Raw genomic sequence first — 14,289 nt, 5'->3', positions numbered from 1 at the left:
CCTGAGAGATAATCCAAGTCCAGTTCAACAGTTAAGCCTGCGTATTTGGAGGGTAAATTCACAACCACTGGCCCCTAACATAACACTATTTTATTTTAATTTTTGTGAGTACATAGTAGGTATATATTTATGAGGCAGATCAGATGTTTTGACACAGGCAAGCAATGTATAATAATCACATCATGGAGAATGAGGTATCCATCCCCTCAAGCATTTATCCTTTGTGTTATAAACAATCCAATTATACTGTTAGTTATTTTTAAATGCACAATTAAATTGTTATGGACTCTAGGTACCCTGTTGTGCTCCCAAATACTAGGTCTTATTCATTCTTTCTATTTGTTTTTGTACCTATTAACCAACCCCACCCCATCCCCACCCCCCACCACTACCCTTCCCAGCCTTTGGCAACCATCCTTATACTCTCTGTCTCCATTCGTTCAATTGTTTTGATTTTTAGATCCCGCAAATAAGTGAGAGCATGTGATGTTTGTCTTTCTGTGTCTGGCTTATTTCCTTTTGCATTCTGACCTCCAGTTCCATCCATGTTGTTGCAAATAACATCTCATTCTTTTTTATGACTGAACAGTTCCCCATTGCGTGTGAGTATCACTTTTTTTTTCAATCCACTCTTCTGTTGATGGACACTTACGCTGCTTCCAAACTTTGGCTATTGCAAGCAGTGCTGCAACAAACATGGGAGCGCAGATGATTTCCTCCACATACTGATTTCTTTTCTTTTGGGAATAGACCTAGTAGTGGGATTGCTGGGTCATATGGTAGATCTATGTTTAGTTTTTGAGGAACTTCCCAACTGTTCTCCATAACGGTTGTACTAATTTACATTCCCACCAACAGTGTAAGAGGATTCCTTTTTCTCCACATAGTCACTGGCATTTGTTATTGCCTGTCTTTTGGATAAAACCACGCTCACCTCATTGTAGTTTTGATTTGCATTTCTCTGATGATCGATGATGTCGAGCACATTTTCATATACCCGTTTGCCATTTGCATGCTGTCTTCTTTTGAGAAATGTCTAGTCAAATCTTTTTGCATGTTTTAAAATCAAATCATTAGATTTTTTTCTATATAGTTGTCTTAGCTTCTTATATATTCTGGTTATTAATCCCTTGTCAGATGGATAGTTTGCAAAAATTTTTCTCCCATTCTGTGGGTTGTCTTTTCACTTTGTTATTGTTTCCTTTACAGCACAGGAGCTTTTTAACTGGATGTGATCCCATTTGCCCATCTTTATTTTGGTTGCCTGTGCTTGCCAGGAATTACTCAAGAAATTTTTGCCCAGCTTAAAGTCCTGGAGAGTTTCCCCAATGTTTTACTGTCGTAGTTTCATAGTTTAAAGTCTTAGATTCAAGTCTTTAATTCATTTTGATTTGATTTTTGTATACGGCAAGAGATAGGGGTCTAGTTTCATTCTTCTGCAAATGGATATCCAGTTTTTTCAGCATCATTTTTTGGATTATCTTTTCCCCTGTGTATGTTCTTGGCACCTTTGTCAAAAATGAGTTTATTGTAGGTGTGCAGATTTGTTTCTGGGTTCTCTATTCTGTTCCATTGTTCTGTGTATTTGTTATCATGTCAGTACCATGCTGTTTTGGTTACTATAGCTCTGTAGTATAATTTGAAGGTAATGTGATTACTTCATTTTTTAAATTGTTTGTTTGTTTAGGATAATTTTGACTATTCTGGGTCTTTTGTGGTTCCACATAAATTTTAGAATTGTTTTTTCTATTTCTGTGAAGAATGTCAGTGATATTTTGATGGGGATTGATTTCACTGAATCTGTATATTGCCTTGGGAGTGTCTTTCCATTTTTTTGGTGTCCTCTTCAATTTCTTTCATTAGTGTTTTATAGTTTTCATTATAGAGCTCCTTTATGTCTTTGGTTAAATTAATTCCTAGGTGTTTAATTTTATTTATGGCTATTTTTTTTTTTGGCGGGGGGACGGAGTTTCACACTTGTTACCCAGGCTGGAGTGCAATGGCGCGATCTCAGCTCACTGCAACCTCCGCCTCCTGGGTTCAGGCAATTCTCCTGCCTCAGCCTCCTGAGTAGCTGGGATTACAGGCACGCGCCACCATGCCCAGCTAATTTTTTGTATTTTTAGTAGAGACGGGGTTTCACCATGTTGACCAGGATGGTCTCGATCTCCTGACCTCATGATCCACCCACCTCAGCCTCCCAAAGTGCTGGGATTACAGGTTTGAGCCACCGCGCCCGGCTATTTATGGCTATTTTAAATGGTATTACTTTTAAAATTTCTTTTTCAGATTGTTCACTTTTGGCATGTAGAAATGCTACCAATTTTCATATGTTGATTTTGTATCCTGCAATTTTATTGAATTTGTTTATCAGTTCTAGTAGTTTCATGGTGTAGTCTTTAGGTTTTCCCAAATACAAGATTATATCATCTTCAAACAAGGATAATTTGACTTCTTCCTTTCCGATTTGGATGCTCTTTATTTATTTCTGTTGTCTGATTGCTCTAAGCTAGGGCTTTCAGTACTAACAGTGGCAAAAGTGGGCATCTTTGTTGTGCTCTAGATCCTAGAGGAAAGGCTTTCAGTTTTTCCCCATTTCGTATGATACTAGCTGTGGGTCTGTCGTATATGGCTTTTATTATGTTAAGGTATGTTGCTTCTATACCTGGTTTTTTTGAGGTTTTTAATCATGAGTGGAAGTTGACTTTTATCAAATACATTTTCAGCATCAATTGAAATGATCATATGGTTTTTGTCCTTCATTCTGTTGTTGTGATGTATGTGATGTGATGTATCACATCACAAGAATGGATTGATTTGCATGTGTTGAGCCATCCTTGCATCCCAGAGATAAATCCCACTTAGTCATGATGAATGATCTTTTCAATGTATTGTTGAATTCAGTTTGCTGGTATTCTGTTGAGGATTTTTGCGCCAATATTCATCAGAAATATTGGCCTATAGTTTTCTTTTTTTGATGTGTCTTTGTCTGGTTTTGATATTGGAGTAATATTGGCTTCAAAGAATGAATTTGGAAGCATTCCCTCCTCCTCTATTTTTTGGAATAACAGCACTATTTTATATGATGCATGTTAATTCTATGTACCAGACACAGGGCAAAGCACTTTGCATTCATTAACTTATTTAATCTCCACCACAGTCACATGAGGAAGTATGATTCTCTCTCTTTGACAAAGGATGAATCTGAAAAAGTAAACCTCCTGAGGTCATATATAGTATGATTACAAACCACAGAGGGGTGTGTGTGTGTGTGTGTGTGTGTGTGTGTGCACATTGTCAGTTGCATGTGGAATTGCTGTACCATGTCAGAAGAGAGGAGTTTTGGAAGAACATTACTGTGAAAAAGGATATAAAGTATGTTGAGAGACCCAAGAGGTAGATTGCAATTACACCTTTGTTGTTGGTGTTGTTGTTGTTGTTGTTGTTGTTGTTTTGAGATAGAGTCTCGCTCTGTCACCTAGGCTGGAGTGTAGTGGCATGATAGCTCACTGCAACCTCCACCTCCCAAGTTCAAGTGATTCTTCTGCCTCAACTTCCCCAGTAGCTGGAATTACAGGCGTGTGCCACTATGCCTGGGTAATTTTTTGTATTTTTAGTAGAGACAAGGTTTTGCCATGTTGCCCAGGCTGGTCTCAAACTCCTGAGCTCAGGCAATCTGCTCACCTTGGCCTCCCAAAGTGCTAGGATTACAGGGGTGAGCCACTGTGCCCAGCCTGTGAGTGCACTTGTTTATGGACAATTTCATGTTCATTTCTTCTTCTTCTTATGCAGTTTAGTTTCCTTTTGGGTGATCAACTATTCCTCATATGTGCAGGTGCAGTCTTACTGAGGCCCCGGGCACATGACTGAATTAGAATCTCTCTATAAAGGCTTTATTTTGCTGTTTTTTTTTTCTTTTTTCTTTTTTTTTTTGAGATGGAGTTTCACTCTTGTTGCCCAGGCTGGAGTGCAATGGCGCGATCTTGGCTCACCGCAACCTCCACCTCCCACGTTCAAGCAATTCGTCTGCCTCAGCCTCCCAAATGGCTGAGAATACAGGTGCGTGCCACCACGCCCAGCTAATTTTTGCATTTTTAGTAGAGACGGGGTTTCACCATGTTGACCAGGATGGTCTCGATCTCCTCACCTCATGATCCGCCTGCCTCGGCCTCCCAAAGTGCTGGGATTACAGGCGTAAGCCACCGCACCCGGCTGCTTGTTTGTTTTCTTAGAGATGGGGTCTCACTCTGTCTCCCAGGCTGGAGTGCAATGATGCAATCATAGCTTAGTGCAGCATTGAACTTCTAGGCTCAAGCGATCCTTTCACCTTGGCCTTCTAAGTAGCTGGAATAATGGGAGCATGCCACCACATGGTGGCCACCTTTTAGGGTTCTGAGTCCAGCAATGAGTGACACAAGGGCAGAGAGAATGGTTGGGATTTATTCAGGTAGTGTAGCAAATTAATAACATAACTTATGGAATTGGATACCTGTGTTCAATTCTGAAATCCACAGTTTACTAGCTATCTGACATTGGGCAGGCTACATATCCTCTCTGTGCCTCAGTTTTATCTATAAAGTGAGGGCAATAATATAATCTACTTCATAACTGTTACTACTTAGAAAAGTACCTCACATGTATATAGTTCTACTTTGTTGTGTTTGTCTTAATGTTATTCCATGTGTTCAAACGTTTCCAACTCTTTCCTGATAACGAGACCCCTGGAGCATCCTACTTACTCCTGTGCTTTCCAGAGGATAAGCCCCCAGCCTCCTCATTTATTCTGTGACTGCCAATTCATTCTTTTCTGCTTAATTAACTCAGAACCTGTTTCTGTTGCCTGCAACCCCAGAACACTGGCTGTCGTGCCAATTCTGTCTCATGGCAACCTGGGACTCTAAAACCTTCAAGCTGTGATCCCCCCAGCTCCCAGTGGAATTCTGTACTGGACATCAAGTCTGTTCTCTCCTAAATTCACATCTGGATTCATGATGCTAAAACCATCCAGACCATCTCCTGCAGAGAGAGTTTACTTGGTTGCTGGGTTGTGTAGCATAATGGCACTATCGCGGGGGATTATTAGTTCCAAATTAGTGATGAGCAAGTGAAGGTCGGGGATATGAAGGAACGAATCAAAAGTTGGGATAGGATGGCCCCTAGTTCAGGTTTTCTCTGCTCAAAGACTGGTTACGCTATGTGGGGCAGGAGGTAGGCTGTGGATAAGGCTCAGGTTCTGAACTCAAACGCTTACAGTTACAGTCGTCTTTCTCAGTGCTTTTCTTACTCCCCAGTTCTTGTAAGCTTAATACTGCCTCAGAGCGTTTGCACATGCTGTTCTCTCTGCTTAGAACTTGGTTTCTCTGCACCTCCCCATCTCCACTCTTCTAATTCCTCTTCTTTCAGCCCTAGGCTTTTGCCTCCTTCCTAGACCACCAGCTAGAAGTTGATCTCTCTACAGTTCCCAGTGTCAACATTTGTTTGTTTCCTTCTTAGCGGTTACTGCAATCATTATTTTTCCTGTTTACCTGCTCCTTGCCTGTCTCTCTCACTGGACTGTACATTACTTGAGGGCAGGAACTCTCAGGTAATGTACAGTCTAGTGGCGGAGACAGGCTGACTCAGTGCGCAGTGTTTGATAAATAAATGGACGAATTCCTGAGTCATCTAACCAGAAAGAATTTTAATCACTGTTTTAGTCTGGGCTGCCATAACAACATACCTTAGACTGAGGGGCTTATAAACAAAAGAAATTCTCTTCTCGCAGTTCTGGAGGCTGGGAAACCCTAGGTCAAGGCACAGGCAAGTTTGGTGTTTAAGAGCCTTCTTTCTGGACCTTATGTTTCTGAGCCTATCTGGCTCATAGACAGCCCCTTCTCTCTGTGTCCTCATATGGTGGGAGGGGCAAGGCAGCTGGCTTTCTGGGGCCTCTTTTACAAAGGCACAGTGGCTCATGCCTGTTATCCCAGCATTTTGGGAGGCTGGGGTGGGCAGATCACCTGAGGTCAGGAGTTCAAGACCAGCCTGGCCAACATGGCGAAATCCCGTCTCTACTAAAAATGCAAAAATTGGGTCCTCGGTCGTGGGCGCCTGTAATCCCAGCTGCTCAGGAGGCTGAAGCAGGAGAATTGCTTGAACCTGGGAGGGGGAGGTTGCAGTGAGCTGAGATTGTACCACTGCACTCCAGCCTGGCAACAGAGTGAGACTGCATCTCAAATATATGTGTGTGTGTGTGTGTGTGTGTGTGTGTGTGTGTGTGTGTGTGTGTGTATGTATGTATATATATGTGTGCATATATAGGCCTATATATATTAGTGCCTATATATATAGAGAGAGGCACTAATGCCATTCGTGAGGGCTCTGTCCTCCCAAAGGCCCCACCTCCTAACACCATCATACTGAGCATTAAGTTTCGACATATGAATTTGGGAGGGGACACACACACACACAGACCCTAGCAGTCATCTAGTTTCTTAGTCTCACTCCAAAGCTGAGGCTCAGTAGGAAATACCGACTTGGCCAAGGTCATTATCGGAGTCAAGACCAGAACTCGCACACAGCCATCATCACCTCAAAGTCGAATTAGGCGTCGATAATGTGGGGCATGATGTGGGAGAATTCAAGGGCGCCAGGACAGATGCTTCCTCCTCATCACCAAATCTAAGCAGCAGGCACTATCATCATCATCATCGTCATCATCATCATCATCGTCATCATCATCATCATCATCATAATCCCAGCCCGTTTTACAGTTGAAGAAATCGAAGCTTAAGAGAGTCTGTGACTTGCTGGGAAGTGGAGGAGGAGGAGACTCGAACTCAGGCCTGCCAGTGAGTTCCGCCGGCGCTTAACCCGGCTGCTGTCGCTCCAGGTCTCGCTCCTCCCGTCCGTACAATGGGGCCGTCCGGGCCGGGCGCGCAGTGGGAAGAGCGAAGAGCGGGGAGGAAAACTCGGCGGGGGGCAGGCTCGGGTTCCTCGGGTTGCAGCTGGCGGCCGAGGGGGTGGGCGCAGGGAAGTGGGGTGGTGGGAGCGGCGGGGCGGTGGGGGCGGGGCGCGGGCACAAAGGGGCTGCTGTCCCGCCGCGCCCCGCCCCGCCCCTGCGACCGCCCCGCCCGCGGCTCTCTTCTGTGTCTCGCCGTCTCCAGCCTCAGTCCCTCTCTGCCTCTGTCTGTCTCTCTGCCCGTCCCCTCGGACCGCTCCTCCGAGATGACGCCGGGCCCGGTGCCCCGGACCCGCCCTCTCCGCTGGCTCCAGAGCTAGGTGGGGCCGGGGACTGCCCCAGACAGACGGACCCGCGGACCCACAGACCCCGCGCCCGGGAGAGGAGCCGCGCCGCCTGCCGCTTGCAGCCCGTCACCATGGTAACGCGCCAGGGCCTGGACCACCTCGCTCTGCCCCCTTTCAGCGGGCACAGCCCCCCACATTCCCTACAGAACAGCCCCGGTGGCCCGGCCTTTTAGGCTGAGACGGCCCTCGGCGCCTCGGCAGGGCTATGCTTACCTGCCTGCTTCCCCGCAGGGATGGGGGGTCAGGGGCGGGAGCCCATCTCTGGCCGCGTCCTCTCCGGGCTTCTCCGTGTGTGTACGGATGGAGTAAGGCTGGACTTGGAAACTTTAATATTCCCCGACCCTTAGACCTGAGCCTGAATCTCAGCCTTCGGGCTTGGACGAGACTTGGGGTGGGTGGTTTTGCATGTTAGTTTTGGAACTGACTGTGATACGCATATTGTCCCTGCAGGGAGTTTGGATCAGGGAGGGTGGTGGGGGTTAAAGTCCCCTCCCAGGCCAGCCCCGCAGTGCAGGGCGAGGAGGGTTAAGGGTCCAGAGTGAAAGGGAGAGAACTGTTTACCAAAACTTGGGATGCTTTTGCTGTATTAGACTCCGCTATGGAAGTCAGATACACACTTTGAATACAGAGTGCGTCTATGGAAACTGGCTGGGGAGGTAGTCTGGGGAGAGGGAAGGGGGGTAGTACCCCCATACCTGGAGTTTTGGGGCTGGAACCTTGAAAAAAGTTGGGACATTCTGGGAGTGTGTGTGTGTGTGTGTGTGTGTGTGTGTGTGTGTGTGTGTTGGTGGTGGCCGTGGGAGTGCGTTTGTGCCAGTATCTGAGAACAGGGAATGAAAGAAAAGTCTGTTTTCAGGGGATCTTTGCCCAGCTCCAGACAGATGCAAGAGCCCCAGGCAGATTCACAGGAGCTGTAAGTATTTGGAAAAAAGCTATGAAGACAGGCCAAGGTTTTAACATCATGACTGTCGCCAACCATGTTGAATTGTGTGGGTTTTCACTCACACAAATGCATGTCCACAAACAAGAATTTCATACAGAGGTGTTCACACACACATACACACATGCACACGCACGCACGCACAGAGCACACTTGGATGCCCCCACTGACTCACATGGCTGAACACACGTTCACACCCACGCCGTGTCCACCTGCTCCCCCATACTGGTAAAATGTGGGCATACACCGGCATACACACCACGACATACTGCAGAACCAGCGCACCAGCAGGACGGGGCTCTTGGGGCCGTGTGAAAATGCTCTCGTAAGCCAGTGCTTCCTCCCCTCCCCCTGCAGGCGAGGCCCTGTGCTAGGTGATTTCCATGCAGCAGTCGGCGTGACTCATGCCAACTCGAAGATTAGACCTGCTGCTGTCTCCAACAAGATGGGGACCTCAGGCTCTGGGAACTTAAGTAGCTGTCCAAGGTCACCCCACCAGAAAGTGCAAGTTAGGAGAGTCTGGATTCTGAGCCTTCACTCAGCAGTCACAGTCACCCCAGGCCACAGCCTGCACCTGGTGTTTGCCAAACCTCTCCTGGTTTCACACATAACCTAGTTATCAGTTTTAGAATCCAGAAACCCCTCACTGAACCCCAGATCCTCAGATCAAGGTCAGGCACTGGTCTGCCCCTGCGTCAAAGGGTTAGCAACTCTTTCCAGATTGGGAACACCCGGCAGATTGTCCTCCTTTGCCTGTCTTTAAATAGTAAGGATTGTGGCCAGCCATCTCCCTCGCCTTACTTCTGTGCTCCAGCCACTCCAACCTCGCTTCAGAGCCTCTTATGGTTCCTGATCCCTGCTGCCCCAGGGCCTTTGCACGTGCTGTTCCTGCTTGGAGGACTACCTTCACCTAATGAATTCTTATTCACCCAGTCTATCTCCACCCATATGTCACCTCTTCAGGAAAGCCTTCCCTGATTTCCCTGACTCTCACTCTACCATGTGATGTATCTTTCCTTTATGATAACCCATCATAGCTGTAATTTTTGTGGGACATTTGATTAATGGCTGTCTAGTGTTTTGGGGCACCCGCATGTCAGAGAATGTCATGGCAAAAGGGGCTCAGGGTTGATACTGTCCCACGTTGCCCAAATTTTAGTATGACTGAAACAACTTTTACACATCCACTTACTGGATAAAATACGTAAGAAAATAATTAAATTTACCACTGTTTATTTGCTCAATATTTTTCTTTAAATCAACTTACTTTGTACACTGAAAAATATATTTAAATGAAAAATTTTATATCACGACCATCAAAAAAAATCAGTACCGTCATAAATAGAAACTATAAAATATGTACTCAATGAGCCTGGGCATGGTGGCTCATGCTTGTAATCCCAGAACTTTGGGAGGCTGAGGCAGGTGGATCACAAGGTCAGGAGATTGAGACCAGCCTGGCCAACATGGTGAAACGCCATCTCTGCTAAAAAAATACAAAAATTTAGCCAGGCGTGGTGGCAGGTGCCTGTGATTCCAGCTACTCGGGAAGCTGAGCCAGAGAATCTCTTGAACCCCGGAGCCAGAGGTTGCAGTGAACGGAGATCAAGACACTGCACTCCAGCCTGGGTGGCTAAAAAAGAAGTTCTCAATGAGGGCAAGTCTGCGTTAGTACATTCTGGCTGGGTGAGATTGGCAGTGAACCATTTCAAGCCTGAGGACTGTTTTCTTTTTGTTAGAAGGAGTGATGAGTGTCTGAGAGGTGCTCGAGATAAAGTGATGCCAGACGGAGGTGCTGTCCTTGGTGTCATTGGGAGGTATGAAGAGAACTCGCTTTGATTTCACTCCATCTATGTCCTCCCAAAACTGTTGTGTGGGCCACCTGTGACAAAAACTGGTCAAGTTCAGGGTTGTTTTGTTTTGTTTTGAAGATGAAGTCTCACTCTGTCGCCCAGGCTGGAGTGCAGTGGAACGATCTTGGCTCACTGCAACTTCCACCTCCCAGGTTTAAGCAATTCTCGTGTCTCAGCCTCCCGAGTAGCTGGGACTACAGGTGCGTGACACTACACCCAGCTAATTTTTGTACTTTTTAGTACAGATGGGGTTTCAGCATGTTGGCCAGGCTGGTCTCGAACTCCTGACCTCAAGTGATCCTCCCACCACAACCTTCCAAAGTGCTGGGATTACAGGCATGAGCCACCACACCCAGCCAAGTTCACTTCATTTAATTCATTCAACATTGCCCAAGTACCTGCTGCATGGCAGTCCCCCACGCTAGTTCCCTACTGTGGGCCAGGCCCTGTTTAAAGACCTGGTTCCTGCCTTGGGGGCTAGCAGTCCATGGAAAAGGCAGGTTCATCCGCAGAGAATTCTGGGCTGTGTCTGATGGGTAGTGGGAGTCCGTCCCTCTGGCTGGAAGCACATGTGTCCTGAAGAGCAAAGAGAAGAGTCCAGGGAGGGGTGCAGTGGAAGGAGAAACACAGACATGTGTGTCCAGGTGGTACTTCCTGAGGTAGGGCATCCATCAAGGGGTCCAGGAGGGGAGATTTTAGATGGCACTCAGATGAACATTTTTTAGTTTGCAGATTTTCATCTTAATGAGTACTAGGAAGTGATTTAAACAGCACAAACCCATAATAATAAATACAAATACTCTTTTTTGAGACAGGGTGTCGCGTCATCACCGGGGCTGGATGGAGTACAGTGGTATGATCACAGCTCACTCTATCCTCTATCTCCCAGGCTCAAGCAATCCTCCCACCTCAGCCTCTCAAGCAGCTAGGACTACAGGTGCATGCCACCATGCTCAGCTAATTTTTTATTTTTTGTAGAGATAGGGCCTCTCTGTGTTGCCTAGGCTGATCTTGAACTCCTGGGCTCAAGCGATTCTCCTGCCTCGGGCTCCCCAAAGTGCTGGGATTACAGGCATGAGTCACCACACCCAGCCAAAACATAAATTTAAGGTGAAAAAGAATTGACAAAAAGTCAAACGTTAAGTAAATAATAATTAATAAAAAAGATTAAGCCAATAACAAATTAGAATATGTGAGCACGGCAAGAGAACCTCATGAATGAGGCCCATATGATTGGAAACCCCTGGGCTAGAGCATAAAGTATATTTAGAAGGAGCAGGGAAGGTAAGCTGGGAGCCGACTGACAGGCCACAGCACCAGGCCAGTGAGCTGCTAAGGCAATACAGAGCCACCCAAGGTTGTGGAGCAGTGGAGGGTCACAGTTGGATCTGTGTTAGGAAGCCCACCATGATAGCTAAGAGGAGCCTGGCATAGCGGCAGGGAGCCCGGGGAAAGAGACAGGACACGTGGTGGTCATGTGCTCACCGTCACACCCCAGCTCTGCCATTTACTAGCAGTAGAGCCTCGAGCTCAGTTTCTTAACTTGTAAAATGGGAATAAAAATACCCAGCTTATAGAATGATGGGGATGAGAAAACCGTTAATGGAAAATGCTTAGCACGGGGCTAATGTACAAGACAGTAGGAAGCAGCTCTGGTTACACGTGTGATTGTCATGTGGTTTGGGTGGCAGATCGTGAGTCCAGGGCAGAGGAGAAGGGGAGAGGGAGGGAAAGGAACAAATACGAAACCGAGGCTCCGCAAGGGGCAGGGGTCGAGCTCACGCGGATGATACGGACGGAGCTGGTCTTGAACGTGGGTCTTCTGACACCCACTCGCTTCTCCGTTCACTGGTCGGAGCTGGTCTTGAATGTGGGTCTTCTGACACCCACTCGTTTCTCCGTTCACTGCATCAGGGCTGTTTTTCCAGTTTCTGAAAGTTTTTTTTTTTTTTTTTTTTTTTTTAATGGAGCCAATTCTCACTCATACCTCCACCCACACAAAAATAAAAAGGACTTAAAGCAGAGGTTTTAGTTGGAAGTGAGCAAGGACTTCCTGGCAGCCAGAGCCACAGAGTGCTGGTTCTAGAATCTCTGGCCTGGAGAAGTTCAGGAGGAGTGTCCCAGATAGTTGAGACTGGAAGTCACAACCTGACACCCGCTGGGTCATATCTGGCTCACAGATGTGTTTGGCTTGGCCAACTTTTTCAAAATTGGGAGGTTTTACTGAAAAATCAGTCGATCCAGCAGTGCTGGGCCGAAGAAACACTTGGCTGATGCTGATAAGGGGTGTGTGCCCCAAGCCCCTCCATTCCCTATTGCCTCTCTTGTGCTGAGGCTGACTGTCTCCAAAGGGTGGAAGTGAGTGCTTTCTCACATTCAGCCAGCGTCTGTCTTCATGTCACCTGTCAGGCCCCTGGAAGCATTTATTTATGTCTGTGGCTGTTGGTTTAGACTCTCCCTAAGCCTGAGGCAGGAAGATGGATGAGACAGGTTTTTTTTGTTTTGTTTTGTTTTTGAGACAGATCTCACTCTGTTGTCCAGGAGGGAGGGCAGTGATCCGATCTCTGTTCACTGCAGCCTCTGCCTCCAGTGTCAAGTGAATCTCCTGCTTCGGCGTTCTGAATAGTTGTGATTACAGGCGCCCACCACCACACCCGGCTAATTTTTGTATTTTTAGTAGAGACAGGGTTTTACTACGTTGGCCAGGCTGGTCTCAAACTCCTGACCTCAGGTGATCCGCCTGCCTTAGCCTCCCAAAGTGCTGGGATTACATGAGTGAGCCACTGCACCCAGCCGAGACAGATCGTTTTATACCTTCTCACCAACCGAAGATTAACTGACCCCATTTAGAAAGCCCATCCCAGCAATAAACCTTCCTGAACTAGATTATACTTTTTCTGTTTTGGATCTGGGGACTTGCTCTGCCCAGGCTGGAGTGCAGCAATGTCATCCTAGTTTACTGTAGTGTCTACCTCCTGGGCTCAAGTGATCCTTCTGTCTCAGCACCTCAAGTAACTGGAAATACCATGAACTATCTACCATGCCTGGCTAAGTTTTTCTATTTTTATAGAGACAGGCTGTCACTATGTTGGCCAGGCTGGTGGTCTCCAACTTCTGGCCTCAAAGGATCCTCCTGCCTCAGCCTCCCAAATCACTGGGATTATAGGCATGAGTCACTGCACCCGGCCCCTGATTATACTTCGAATTCTAGAATGTCCCTACTGGAAGGGCCCTTAGAGCTAGATAAACCCAGTGCCTCCCTTTTACAGAGGGGGAAACTGAAGCCAGGGTTACCCAGCGAGTCAGGGGCAGAATCTCACCTTCCCAAGGCATTTTCTTTCCAAGGAACAGGGCAGAGATTGAAGGTAGCCCTAGGACTCTGTCCATTCTGGCTCTTCTCAGGCCTCTCTTCCCAGGTAAGGAGGTGGCATATGCTAAATGCTACTAGAATCTTTCCCTGTGGCAGTAAATGGATAAATCTGGACCTTTAAGAAAAGCTCAGTCCACATCTCAGAAGCTCCAGCTAACATCTGGTGAGATCATTTACAAAGGGAACCAGCCTTAAAAACACACACACTCACACTTAGTTTTTTCCCCTCCTGATTATAAAAGCCATGCAAGCTGGTTACAGAATGTTTGGAAAATCCAGCAAACTCTGAAGGAAATTAAAAGGCTGCCCCACGAGGCCCCTCCCCTCCACAGCCCTCAGGGGTATCTGCAGTTCACACTTTCCTTAATGTCTGCTTGGACTTTGTTCTAGGCTTACGTGGTTTTGCTCACACTATAGATCATTCTGTATGACACTGTTTTCTTTAAAAAAAAATTCCGATAGTCGGGGTGGGAGACTTGGCTGGCAAGGGGCCCCTTTCCGGAGTGGCGGAGATCTTTTTTCTCTTGATCTGGGTACGTGGTTACAGGGACTCATACATGGCTAAAGAGGCATCATCCTGTGCCCTTTATATATTTTTATTTTGCTTGATAAAAGTGATACTTAAGATTATTATAATAGTAGCTCATTGCAAAGGCATTGAATAGAAGGATACACGCGCCCCTACTCCCCTGCTCAGGTATAACCGGTGCCAACAGATAGTTTCCTAAGTCCCTCCAAACCTACAGGCTTCCCCAGGTCAGTCTGGAAGCCATGAGCATGGTATGGGGGCCCACAGCTCGGGCCTCCTTCTGCCTGTCCCCTTGGTGGCTCCTTCTCTGGCC

At 46.8% G+C, this 14,289-nt stretch overlaps 1 protein-coding gene across 1 annotated transcript in view; it reads left to right on the top strand.

The window, feature by feature from the left end:
• The first annotated feature begins 7,117 nt into the window (after nucleotides 1-7,117).
• KIAA1755 (KIAA1755 ortholog) overlaps nucleotides 7,118-14,289 on the top strand; it is a 50,842-nt gene continuing 43,670 nt past the window's right edge. The window contains exon 1 of the mRNA XM_003936374.4: nucleotides 7,118-7,358. Within this exon, the coding sequence (XP_003936423.3) occupies nucleotides 7,356-7,358 (3 nt within the window). The 5' untranslated portion in view covers nucleotides 7,118-7,355. The remainder of the gene's footprint in view (nucleotides 7,359-14,289) is intronic.

This window comes from Saimiri boliviensis, chromosome 9, assembly GCF_048565385.1.
Source record: "Saimiri boliviensis isolate mSaiBol1 chromosome 9, mSaiBol1.pri, whole genome shotgun sequence".
Taxonomy (NCBI): Eukaryota; Metazoa; Chordata; class Mammalia; order Primates; family Cebidae; genus Saimiri; species Saimiri boliviensis.
Note: the sequence above shows the minus strand (reverse complement) of the source record. Positions and strands in the feature narration are given on the sequence as shown.